Source organism: Heptranchias perlo, chromosome 1 (assembly GCF_035084215.1).
Source record: "Heptranchias perlo isolate sHepPer1 chromosome 1, sHepPer1.hap1, whole genome shotgun sequence".
Taxonomy (NCBI): domain Eukaryota; kingdom Metazoa; phylum Chordata; class Chondrichthyes; order Hexanchiformes; family Hexanchidae; genus Heptranchias; species Heptranchias perlo.
The window spans coordinates 138595261-138609005 of NC_090325.1; the positions used below are offsets into that span (position 1 = coordinate 138595261).

General features: G+C 42.6%; 1 protein-coding gene across 4 annotated transcripts in view; it reads right to left on the minus strand.

Annotated features, from left to right (window-relative positions):
* The window catches only part of lratb.1 (lecithin retinol acyltransferase b, tandem duplicate 1), a 148949-nt gene that overhangs the window by 28887 nt on the left and 106317 nt on the right, over positions 1–13745 (minus strand). For all 4 annotated transcript variants that reach the window (XM_067991640.1, XM_067991617.1, XM_067991634.1 and 1 more), the window contains 2 exons: positions 10099–10150; positions 6862–6973 (listed from right to left, as the gene is read on the minus strand). In XM_067991640.1, coding sequence (XP_067847741.1) covers positions 6862–6973; positions 10099–10150 — 164 coding nt within the window. The remainder of the gene's footprint in view (positions 1–6861; positions 6974–10098; positions 10151–13745) is intronic.

Here is a 13745-nt window from a genome sequence, read left to right on the forward strand (position 1 = left end):
CTACACCCAACCCTGGTGGTAGTATAATCCCAGTATCTACCTCTTCTGTGGAAGCTGAGGCAATGAACTTATTTAACATCTCTACCATTCTGTCAGTCTCCATTACAATCATGCCTCCTTCATCTTGTAGGAGCCCTACCCCTATGTTGATTATTCTCTTAGTACTAATGTGAACAAGGCCCTTTCCATCCATGAGCTTATTGTGGTTGATTGCATTGACATCATGGCCTTGATGGAAACCTGGCTGTTGGGTGATGATACCTTCCCCTTTAATGAAGCCTCCCCACCTGGCTCTACCTTCCACCACTTACCCTGCTCAGACCGCTGCGGCTACAGTGGCGGTGTGGCCCTGATCACCAAATCACACCTTGGTCTGTCCCCCTAGTCCTCTGGCACCTTCTCCTCCTTTGAGCATCTCACCTTGTTTCACCCCTCTCTAAAATCCTTGTTCTTTACTGCCCACCCAAGTACCACAACAAGTTTCTCCCCGAGATATCTTCACTACTTTCCTCCCTCAGCCTCTGCACCAAGCAACTTCTCATCCTCAGTGATTTCAACCTCCATCTCAACTCATCATGCCCTCTCTCCTCTGAGTTCACTGCCCTCCTATCCTCCCAATCTCTCCCTCCATATAAACTCCCCTACCCATAATCACGTCCACCCCCTCTACCTTGCCATCACACGTGGCCTCTCTACTCCCATCGTGTCAATCACGGATATGGCCATCTCTGATCACTTCCTTGTTCTCTCTCCACCCACAACCCCCTCCCCCTTCCCAGACCCACTTCCTTCTGTGTCCACCCCTGGAAAAAACTCTCCCCCAAGTCACTTACAGCGGCACTTTCAAATTCCCAATTGTCTAGCCTTTGGCCTTCCATTTACCAAGACATTTTCTGCAGCTACCGATCTGCTCAATCACACCCTCACCTCCACCTTTGATGCCCTTGTCCTCATTAAAACCATTACTCTCTCTCACCCTGGCCATTCCCCTTGGTACGGACCTCATCTTCACTTCCTTAAGCCCAAGGGACGCAGACTTGAACGTTTATGGCGGAGAATTTGTTTAGCCATTCATTGCCAGGTCCAGCTAGACCACATAAAGCACTATCAGGTCCTGCTGTCCTTTGCCAAAACTGCTCACCATCCCAGGATCCTATTTCTCATCTACATGCTGCCCCTCGGCGACATCATCTGAAAACACGTCAGATTCCACATTTACGCTAACGACATCCAGCTCTACCTTACCATCACCTCTCTCTTGATCCCTCCACTGTCCCTGATTTGTCACACTACTTGTCTGACATCCAGTACTGGATGAGCAAAGATTTCCTCCAACTAAACAGTGGGAAGACTGAAACCATTGTCTTTGGTCCTCGCCATAAACTCCGTTCCATAGCCATCGACTCCATCTCTCTCCCTGGACAATGTCTGAGGCTGAACCAGACCGTTCGCAACCTTGGTGTCCTATTTGACCCTGAGATGAGCTTCCGACCACATATCCGCTCCATCACCAAGACCGCCTACTTCCACCTCTGTAACATCGCCCGTCTCCACCCTGCCTCAGCTCATCTGCTGCTGAAACCCTCAGCCGTGCCTTTGTTACCTTTAGTCTTGACTATTCCAATGCTCTCCTGGCTGGCCTCCCCTCTTCCACCCTCCATAAATTTGAGCTCATCTAAAACTCTGCTGCCCGTATCCTAACTCACACCAAGTCCCATTCATCTATCACCCCTGTGCTCACTGACCTACATTGGCTCCCAGTCCAGAATGCCTCGGTTTTAAAATTCTCATCCTTGATTTCAAATCCCTCCATGGCCTCACCCCTCCTTATCTCTGTAACTTCCTCCAGCCCTACAACCCTGAGATCTCTGCGCTCCTCCAATTCTTGCCTCTTACGCATTTTCGATTTTATTTGCTCCACCATTGGCGGCCGTGCCTTCAGCTGCCCAGACCCTAAGCTCTGGAATTCTCTCCTAAAACCTCCCCACCTCTCTCCCCTCCTTTAAGACCTCCTTAAAACCTATCCCTTTGACCAAGCTTTTGGTCACCTGTCCTAATATCTCCTTATGTGACTCGGTGTCAAATCTTGTTTAGTTATGCTCCTGTGAAGTGCCTTGGGACGTTTTACTACGTTAAAGGTGCTATATATGTTGTTGTAGTAGTAGTAGTAGTAGTAGTAGTAGTAGTAGTAATAGCAGCAGTAGCGGTAGTAGTGGTGGTAGTAGTAGTAGTAATGTACTTATAGAAAACTTTTATGCTTTGTTCTAATTTTTTGTCCTACTGCTTATTATCTCCCTATTTGTAGCTTTCCAATATTCTTTACACTTGACTTGGTTTTCGTTTTTATTATTTGTCCTATAAGTGCTAAATGCTTTTTTTGTTTTCAAATTTGAACTAATCCTGCTCTTCATCCATGGAACCCCAGCCTTCGATGCACTTTTTTCTTGCTTGAGTATACTTCATTTGTATCCCTTCCATCTCCTTTTAAATATTGTCCATTATTGATCTAATGTTTTATTTGCCAATCTTTCCTTTCATGTAATCTGATAATTCCTATCTTGCTATCATTTGTTATTTCCAGTCAAGTATGCTTATAGTTGGATTGGCACTAAAGAGACTAATATACACAGAGTGGGACTGAAAATGAACAGCACAACTATACTTAAAAAGGAGTGGACTCAAGAGTTAAAAGGAAACATCAGAGTTATACTTAAAAACAGAAACACTGGGCATAACACTAATAAAAAGTACACAAATACTAGTTATGGGAGTTAATACAACAGAAAGATCAGGAGCAAAAAAGTTATAAAAATATAAATGAGGACCAAGATTTTAAAAAAAACACAGTTGTGAGGAAAGCTACTAAAATGCCAGAAACACCATGAGTAGCACTTAATACTTAAAGAAGAGTTAGCCCAGAAGTAATAAAAAATATAAACAGTAGAAGCATAACTCGGAAAAACATATCAACTGGAGAAGAACTAAAAGCAAAACAAACATTGTGATTAAAAACACACAATCACCAGAAGGAACACTTAAAAATTCAAGGAGGGCACGTCAAAAAAAAATACCCTGGACCTCTCCCTCTCTGTCTGCCCCCACCTATTCCCCAGATATGGCTATCCCCCTCATCCTCTCCCTCTCTGTCTCTGTCTGCCCCCACCTATTCCCCAGATATGGCTATCCCCCTCATCCTCTCCCTCTCTGTCTCTGTCTGCCCCCACCTATTCCCCAGATATGGCTATCCCCCTCATCCTCTCCCTCTCTGTCTCTGTCTGCCCCCACCTATTCCCCAGATATGGCTATCCCACTCATCCTCTCCCTCTCTGTCTCTGTCTGCCCCCACCTATTCCCCAGATATGGCTATCCCCCTCATCCTCTCCCTCTCTGTCTCTGTCTGCCCCCACCTATTCCCCAGATATGGCTATCCCCCTCATCCTCTCCCTCTCTGTCTCTGTCTGCCCCCACCTATTCCCCAGATATGGCTATCCCCCTCATCCTCCCCTCTGCAGCTGCACCCTCATTCCCCTCTGTCCCTCCAGCTATTCCCCCCCCTCCCCTGTACTGCTCTGTACTTACTGGGGGAGGAGGATTTCCAGTAACACCACAGCTGTGAATCTGCAAATGAGGACAGTGAACTGAGAGGGAGGCAGGAGGAGAGAAAGTGCAGAAAGGAGGGGCAGAGTGCAGGTGAGTGGAGAAAAAGAGAAGCAGGAAGGTGGAAGGGGGAGGATGCAGGAAGGAGTGGAAAAAGGGTGAAGTAGGGGGAAGAGGTAGGGGAAGAGTGGGAAGGAGAAGGGCAGAGGAAGGATGGTGGTGGGAGGAAGGAGGCGGGGAAGCAGCAGAGGAGAGGATGGCGGGCATTTCAAAGGGGATAGGATATAATACCTCACTATTCTCCCTCTCCTCCTCACTTTCCCTCTTCCCCGTCCTCTTACACCTGACACCACCCTCCTCCTCCTCCTCACCTCCTCCAATCCGTCCCTTCTCCCCCTCCTCTCCCGCTCATTCACCTCCTGTCCTCGCGTGCGTCTCCTCAGGTCCCTCCTCACCTCACGACTCTCCCACTCCTCTAATCCTCTCTTCCCCCTTCTTTCCTCCTCCCTTTACCCACTCTCTGCTCCTCTACTTCTCCCTCTTCCCCACCCCCCTCCAGGATATATTGCTTGTTGGGCAGGGTGGTGAGCAGGGAAATGGTGCTTCATAGGGAGAGGGCAGTGAGGGACATGCTGCACAGTGGAGGGGCGTGATGGTGAGAATGGTGGCCACTGGTGGGGGCTTGGCTGTGTTGCAAGTGATACTCGGTAGAGAGGATTCTGATAATGTATATGTTGGTTATGTGTATGTATGGGGAGGGGTGAGGGAGTTGCCTAGACAGTTTTATGCTCAGTGTTGGTGGTGGAGGGATAAGTTCCAGAGTGGGGCCTGACCCTGTCTGATGCATTTTCCGGAGGGGGAAGGATTGGTCCGATTTTCATGCTGTTCGATCAATGAGTGCAGGTCTGCAATAATTAATACTGACATTTTTGGTGGTTGTCTGCTATTTTGGAAGTAACTAGGCAATAGGTCATAGAGCTGCTGACAAGAATGGAGGACAGGGCGAGGGACACTGGGACAGCCGAAAGGCTTTTATTCCTGCTGATCTTTAAAAATTGAACCCTGTAAGTAATAAATTGAGAATTTCACTACTTTTTGTTTGACTAATAAAATTACATAAAATAGGAAAAATTAAGTACTTTTAGGCTTTATTTACAGTTTGAGAATTACCTTGTAGAAGCTCAACTGAACAATCAAGATGGTGACTGAGCTGTCACAGAAAGCTGAACCACAGTCATCAGCGATTGTGCAATCAGCGTGACAATGTAATGCCGGTGAATCTCATTATAAATGTAGTCATTGGAATTTATAATGGAAAAGTGTTGACATAAAACATGTGACAAAAACTTGAAAACTGGAAGTCAGATGGAACAGAGAGGAAGTGTGTGCAGATGTAAGATTTTCAATAAGATATAAATATCTTAATAATATTGTAGTACACGGTATAAAAGTCTACAACAGTGAGGATGAAATTATTCTTGGGCAGTAGCTCAGAACGGGCGGTGTCAGATCAGCTGCCCGCTCTACACTGTGCCTGATTCCCATGGACTTCAATGGAAAAGAAAGTAGGCGGAGTGTACAACGGGCTGCCGATTCGCTACCGCCATTTTGCTCTACCGCCCAAGACAAATTTCACCTCCATTGAATCGAACTACATACAATACCATGGCTTACCTCGATTTAAAAGCAAACTCACAACTGCAAGCTAATTCCCTCCATAGTATCTCCCATTTGTACAGTGGGTGTAGATGTAAATTATAAAGATTATAAAGCTTCCTCTACTCTGTTCTGCTCCAATTATGGAGGCAACATTCAACTGCGGCAAGGGCAGAAAACGGGCAGTGTCGGATCGGTCGCCCGCTCTACACTCCGCCCGGTTTTCCTTTTCATTGACTTCAATAGAAAGGAAAATCAGGCGAGGTATATAACTGGCGGCCAATCCAACACCGCCCGTTTTTGCCCTCGCCAAAGTTAAAAGTTACCCCCCACGTGTCTTAACCCCAATCTCATAAGAGCACCCTTGACTGCATGTTCTCATATACCAGTCATCCTCAGGAAGGCAGTCAGTTTAGTGCCAATCTGTGGGCAGTTTTATGCAGAGGCCTTGAGCCCACTAAAATTCTTTTTTGTTTTAAATTTCAGTTTAAGATTTCCTTGTTGGCTCAGTGAGCTTATTCAAACAGTAGCTGAGCCATCCAGACCAAGATGGTCCAGTTTTGATCCCCAGTCAGTGCTGTCAGCTAGGGCATTTGACAAGGCACTGGAGGGCCGCCACCAACCTGTGGAATTGTAAACACTTTCAGCAGAGGACTGTGATATGTATAGTGCTTGTTAACTGAACACTAGATGGCCCTCTCATGGGAGTAAGCACATTGTAGTAATTACAATTCTCTTGTGTTACTTTGTTATTCCTTGATGAAATATTCTAGAGGGTCTGGAAATAAAAGCAACCAGTTATTACTACCAATTTAAATGTTTATTCAGACAGAACAGACTGGAGAGGAGAAAATTAACAATCACAGTCCTTTATGAGGCTTTGTAATAGGAACATAAGAATTGCTAGATGAAAAAAGACCAAGGTCCATCTAGTTTCCTCTTACCATCCTGGTAGTTGTATGATACAATGATAATGGAGTTGTTGACTGATCACAATCAATTATCAATTATTCTACAACAGACCCAGAAATGACACGAGGAAACCCCTAGTGCTGGAGACCATTGGGAACCATAGGTTCAAAGTCACCCTTTTCCTCCCAAGCATCCTACACATACCACATGTCATGTCTCAAATTACTCATATACTGCATCCCAAAATGCTATTTTCTGGAAGAAATCTATCTAATTTGCATTTGAATGAATCAGTACTATCGCCTTCCACCATCTCCCTAGATTGACCACTCGCTCACTGAAATATTGTTTCTGCAGATTAATTTTGAATTTACCCCCCTTCAAGCTCAGACCGTGTCCTCTTGTTCTACTGTTCTAGACAAGATGACATCATTTGTCATGTCATTTCTTAGTAATAAGGATAGAAAACAAACAAAAAACACTTGAATGCTCAAAATCTAAAATGAAATTAGACAGTTTTTTTTTAGTACCTGGTATTGCGGTTTGAAATTTTGTGTTACATAGCTTTGAAACAGAATGCCATGTGCAGTATGAACATTCTAAAGACTACAAACAATACAAAAAATGCACCAATACATCTAGAAAACCATACTGGTATTACATGAGGTGCAACATAGTTAAACACTATCCACGCACCTTTTAGGTCATCCTGTTTCTGTTCTATATTTTCCTCCAAAGCAGGTAAAGGGGGATAGGTAAAGTCTTCTTTAAATGTTTCTACATGCTTTCCATTTAGAAATATATCAATCTGCAAAAAGACAATGTTATCAGTTATAACAATATGATGTACAAGATGGTGTTTAAATTATAACACAATAAGGATACTTCAAGGCTGATTGTGTTTGAGCACTCCCAGCGAGGAACATTGCTCACAAGGAGTGCGGGTCAGGAAATTGCAAGCTCACCGCCACGATTTATCCATAATGGATGCAAACTCACAGGTCGCAAGCCTATGATTTCTTGAATTGTGCTCCCTACAAATGTTGCTGGTAGCGCCTAATCATGGAATCAGCCCCTTTTACATTTAAACTTTTCTGCTTGAAAACCGTGAAATTGACCCTGGTGATTACTAAGAGCATGAAAATCCTCCAAAACCTGTGCTGAGGTGCCAATTGGCAAAAGAACCAAAGGCGACATGAGGAAAAATATTTTACGCAGCGAGTAGTTATGATCTGGAATGTGCTGCCTGAAAGGGTGGTGGAAACAGATTCAATTGTGGCTTTCAAAAAGGAACTGGATAAACACTTGAAGGGAAAAAATTTGCAGGGCTATAGGGAAAGAGCGGGGGACTGGGACTAACTGGATTATTCTTACAAAGAGCCGACAAGGATTTGATGGGTCGAATGGCCTCCTTCTGTGCTGTAACCATTCTATGAAACCCTAAGCCTTCCAGTGATCTAATAATTAACACATCAACCCCAAGTTCAACTCAGCACTTAAGCTTTGTGTGCAAAGGACAGAGTTTGAGTGGACATTTTGAACTGGACTATAATTCTTTTATTTTTTTGCAGACCTTTTTCAATTGCACACAGAATATGAAGGTGTTGCTGTTGCATAGAGGCCAGATGTGCTATGAACACTCTTATGCCTCATTCATACCAAGGAACAATTTGGGGTTGAAGTTGGGAGACTTGCAAATGTTACAGTCCTCTTTTAGACAGTTAAAACATCAGTTTACTTAACTAATAGTATTCACACTTCATTATTTGTTAGCAGTTCCCTGATTAATTTTTGCTGGTATACATCATTGTTTGTCACTGCAACTCTATCCTACTATGAATAACTTACAATTATTAAACGATCCAACCTTTTTACTCAATTTAGCTTAGAAAGCAATTCCTTTAAATGTGATGTGTAAACAAGCATTAGAGAATTGTTTGCCCCACTTAAGTAACCAAAGAACCACCAGATGTTTTTCTCCTCAGCAAACATTTCCTTTACATAATTAAGTTGCTTTAATACCAAACTCTCTTAACAGAACTGGAAAAAACATCGTTCACCTGACGAAGGAGGTAGCCTCCGAAAGCTTGTGAATTTAAAATAAAATTGCTGGACTATAACTTGGTGTTGTAAAATTGTTTACAATTGGAAAAAATATAGGCAGTGTTTACTTGTCCTCCATGCAATTTGTAGAGAAACAGGATTAGGGATAGTACAGAAAGGGGGCCCAGAGTGATACAAAACAACATTTTATTTAAAAGCAAACCAGCAGATTTCTAATCTGGTCCCAAGGTGATGCCAACCTACACTAGCCTCAGTATAATATGATGGATTTATTCAGGTATCCAAGAGATTATAAGCTCAGTCCCCTTCAGCATTTTAGAATATGAATGTGACCAATGATGGTGACAATCTAGCTGGGTATTATTATGCATTTTTTAAACTGTTGTTCGGCCTACAGTATACCCGTGTGATATTCTATTTGAATTCGAAACTTCTTGTGGCCTCCCATTTAGAAAGTGAGCTCAGTGAGAACGACAGCGGGTATATTTTCTTGTGGTTTCTAATGTAAGCAAAAACATTGATGCGAGTATAAAGTGAGCATCCCCATCCCTAACAACTAACAGAAAAATTCCACAGATTTGGTGCATCGGGCTTAGTGAGGTGGGAGTTTAGTTTGTAGAGGATAACGCCACTTAAAGAATGAGGAATCAACTATCAAGTTAAAGAATCTATCTTTCTTCTTCATCCTTCATTCTTGATGCCATTTTTATGGTGGCAGATTGTGAGGTGTGTCCAGTCTTGGAGAGGCAGGACACTTCACTATCCTACTTAAATCAGGCTCCCACAGTGCAATTGGGAGCTTGATTTTAAATTTACACACTGCCAGCCGGGTTTCCCAAGACTCGGGAATCTGCCAGTCAAAGGGATGCGAGAACTGCCGGCCCAAAAGCATTAGTGTTTTTACACCACTCCTTGTGGGCCAGGAGGAGCAGCAGTGCTCGCCTCAGCCCCTCAAGCAAACCTTCGGCTTCCCTTCTGCAGATTGTGGCCCCTCTCCTTCCACTGCAATCGACTTACCCCCCCACCAAACCCCGATCTCTGGCCTACCCCGCGACTGTGATTGCCGGGGACCGCCCTGCCGCTGGTTTTTCCGCCCAGCAGCTGGCCATCCTGTTAATTTGGACGGCTTCTGGGCAGGAAACAGAAGACAAAAGTTATAATGAGGTCCTCCCGTTAAATTCGGCAGGACCTCCGCGTCCCTGGCCTTGCCGGGTTTCTCTCCCGCTGCCACGCTCCCTCCCTGTAAATATCAGGGGCAAGATGGCAAATGATGCAAATTTTTGAAGTGGTCAGGAACCATGTGATATGGATGACATGAAACCAAACAAAAAATTCCAACAGACAAAATTAGTTAATTTCCAAAAAAAAAATGTTGCTTTAAAAATAATTTACATGCATCCAGGAATGAACTTCATAAAACTTTCAAATAACAAAATCAACCGATTCTACTTTTGGGGAAGAAGGCATGAACTCCTGTGATGACAGAAGAACAAACTAAGAGAAACCCAAGGGTGAGGGTCTAATGTGGTGCAAGAAGAGAGTTGATATACTAAGTGATATAAAAGGGGCTTCTACAGGACCAAGTTCTGTGGTTATTCTCAGTTAACAATTTGGAATATTTACTGGTAAAGGCTTAAACCCACAACCTTCTGACTTTGAGGTGAGCGTGCTAGATGCTTAAATAATCTAAAATTGTATGTGAAATCAGGAATTTCTTTAAAAAAAAGAGAGGACCCAGAGTAAACACACAATTCGTATGATGTCAATTTGTAAGGTAGATTTAATTTGGATAGTGTAGCCTGAACATGTTTTGCTGCGGAGTCTCTCACTTGGTTTGGTATTTCAGATTGTCTAATACTATTACTATACCGTAATATTCTGTTTTGGATGTAAAAAGAAGAATGGCTTCAGAACAGGAGATCTATGAATAAAATAAGAGATCATTTAGAGTTGGTTTACACCAAATTATGAAAGTACAATTTATACAAGGTTTTGATTTTTTTTTTGTATAGCACTGTAGCATCAACATTTCAAATTAAAATCTTAAAACTTGTAAATTCCCAAAGGCTCAGCTGGTTAAGGCAGTAGAAGAGCCATACCGACCAGAAGATCCCAGATTCGATTACTGAGTGAACTGATCTTAGCTGGGTAACAGTTAGGCAGCAACAATTAGCCTCAACACCCCTCAGTTAGGGAGGGGAAAGTCGGCTAGGGTTCCTGCTCCTGATCACTAACCAGCAGCTCCTGTTAACATCGCACATTGACATTAGGATTGAGATCAGCAGTGAGACACCCCTTTTGGACCAATAACCTGCTGACTATCAAAGCTCATATATCAATAGGGAGAGGTACCAAAGACCATGTGGTACCCTGGAATTGTACCCTAGCATCTTCAAGAGATAACAGGAAAAAGCTGGCATGAAAAAAAAATTCTTGAAACTTCACAAATAAAAACTAAACTTTTTATAAGCATAGAAATGTTGATTCATTAGTTGGATCAATATACTGTAACAGATACCAGGATGTATATTATATGACAATTAACAACAACTTGCATTTATATAGCACCTTGGTGCATTAAAGCGTCCTAAGACACTTCACAGGAGTGTCAAAGGAAGAGACATTAGGACAGGTGACCAAAAGTTTGGTCAAAGAGGTAAGTTTTAAGGAGCATCTTAAAGGAAGAGATAGAGGTGGAAAGATTTAGGGAGGGAATTCCAGTTAAATATCCAGAAGATTAGAGGATAGCATAACTTGCTATCTCAGATGTCAATTTATCATCTGAACTCCAATTGCATTACTGCCTTGACAGGCATTCTACAAGTACTGCATTCTTTGTGAAAACTGTAAGCCGAAAGCATGGAGGAGGCTATATGGCAGCATAATGAAAATAAGCAGTAATGTAATGGAATCATGAATAGACTATAGGAGTCAAATTGAAGTGATGAGTTTTATTTTTCTGCTTTACTCTGGGGATCAGTACAAAGTGCATGGACACCAGAAGGCAGGGACACCAAAGGCAGTGAAGAAAAATGTACTGTTTAAAAAAAAGAGTACAAAAGCATTCCATGTTAGCGAGTGTAAATGCACAAGTAGATTCAGATACTACAGGTCTAACCCAAGCAAATAGATTATGAATCACCTCTTCTCCATCTAACCTTACCTCAGTTGATTTCAGAACACTGGGTGACATGACAGATTGCACCATTGTGTCCTTTTGGCATGGGTCCAAATTCAGTAAAGATAGCATGACAACTTTCTTTCATTCTATCCCCGATTGTTATGACACAGTTAAGAAATGCCCTTAAAATTTTGCACAACTGGCACTGATTCAGCAGATATTTCAGATCCATACTTAATATCATATGACCTCAGATCACCAAAACATGATCATCACAACTTTTCAATGATAAAGTAATTTTTTTTTAAAAACAAACACATGGTATAGACAGAACAGTAGTCAAACTGTTGGGATATGCTATAAAATAATTTCACTCATTAAAATTGGGAAAACCATCATTGATGAGCCCACAGAATTTCTGGGTTAGGTTAAGAGAAGCAAGGGAGGAAATAGCAGAGGCTCTGACTATCATTTTCCAATCCTCACTGGCTACAGGCGTGGTGCCGGAGGACTGCAGGACAATAACGTTGTACTGTTGTTTAAAAAGGGAGAAAGGGATAGACCGAGTAATTACAGGCCAGTCAGCCTAACTATGGTGGTGGGGAAATTATTGGAAAAAATTCTGGGGGACAATATAAATAGTCATTTAGAAAGGCAAGGATTAATCAAGGACAGCCAGCATGGATTTGTTAAGGGAAGGTCGTGTCTGACTAACTTGATTGAATTTTTTGAGGAGACAACAAAGAGGATCAATGAGGGTAGTGCATTTGATGTAGTCTACATGGATTTTAGCAAGGCTTTTGACAAGGTCCCACATGGCAGACTGGTCAGAAAAGTAAAAGCCCATGGGATCCAAGGGAAAGTGGCAAATTGGATCCAAAATTGGCTCAGTGGCAGGAAGAAAAGTGTAATCGTCGACGGGTGTTTTTGTGACTGGAAGACTGTTCCCGTGGGGTTCCACAGGGTTCAGTACTAGGTCCCTTGCTTTTCATGATATATAGCACTGATTCAGACTTAAATGTAGGAAACATGATTAAGAAGTTTGCAGATGATACAAAAATTGGCCGTGTGGTTGACAGTGAGGAAGAAAACTGTAGACTGCAGAAAGATAGCAATGGATCTGGTCAGGTGGGCAGAAAAATGGCAAATAGAATTCAATCTGGAGAAGTGTGAGGTAATGCATTTGGGGAGGGCAAACAAGGCAAGGTAATACACAATAAATGGAAGGATACTGAGAAGTGTAGAGGAACAGAGGAACTTGGAGTGATGTCCACAGATCCCTGAAGGTAGCAGAACAGGTAGAGAAGATGGTTAAGAAGGCATACGGGATACTTTCCTTTATTAGCCGAGGCATAGAATATAAGAGCAGGGAGGTTATGCTAGACCTGTATAAACACTACTTACGCCACAGCTACAGTACTGCGTACAGTTCTGGTCACCACATTACAGGAAAAATGTGATTACACTAGAGAGGGTACAGAGGATGTTGCCAGGACTGGAAAATTTTAGGTATGAGGAAAGATTGGATAGGCTGGGGTTATTTTCTTTGGAACAGGGGAGGCTGAGGGGTGATTTAGTTGAGGTGCATAAAATTATGACGGTCCTAGATAGAGTGGATAGGAAGGAACTATTTCCCTTAGCATAGAGGTCAATAACCAGGGGGCATAGATTTAAAGTAGTTGGTAGAAGGAATGGAGGGGAGTTAGGAGAAATATTTTCACCCAGAAGGTGGTGGGAATCTGGAACTCGCTGCCTGAAAGGGTGGTAAAGGCAGAAACCCTCATCGCATTTAAAAAGTACTCGGATATGCACTTGAAGTGCCATAACTGACAACGCTACGGAACAAGAGCTGGAAAGTGGGATTAGGCAGGATAGCTCTTTTTTGGCCAGCACAGACACGATGGGCTGAATGGTCTCCTTCTGTGCCTTAAATTTCTATGATTCTAGGTCTTCCTGATATCAGTCAATAAGTTATTTTCTGGTACAAAATGGATGCAGAAGATGTATATGGAATGCAACAGCACTGCTGAACTGTGGCTTGATTCTAATTATAGCACAAACTAAAACATCTTGTGGATCTCATTTTAATGTGACATAAAAATGCATTTTAATCAAGTGGTGCACCAATTGACCCTTAACTAGTGTAGCTGTGTAAAAATATTTTCCCCTGTCTAGGCTGGGAAGTACTGTTGGTGATACTAATAGGCAACAGTACTGTCTAGCCTAAAATGGCAACACATTTTTGTACAATTATACTAGTTAAAAATCAATTGTTACACCACTTGATTAAAGTCATATTAAAATGAGATCCACAAGATGTTTTAGCTTGTGCTATAATTAGAATTAAGCTACATTTCAGCTGTGTTGTTGCATTCCCTAGACACCATCTGCATCA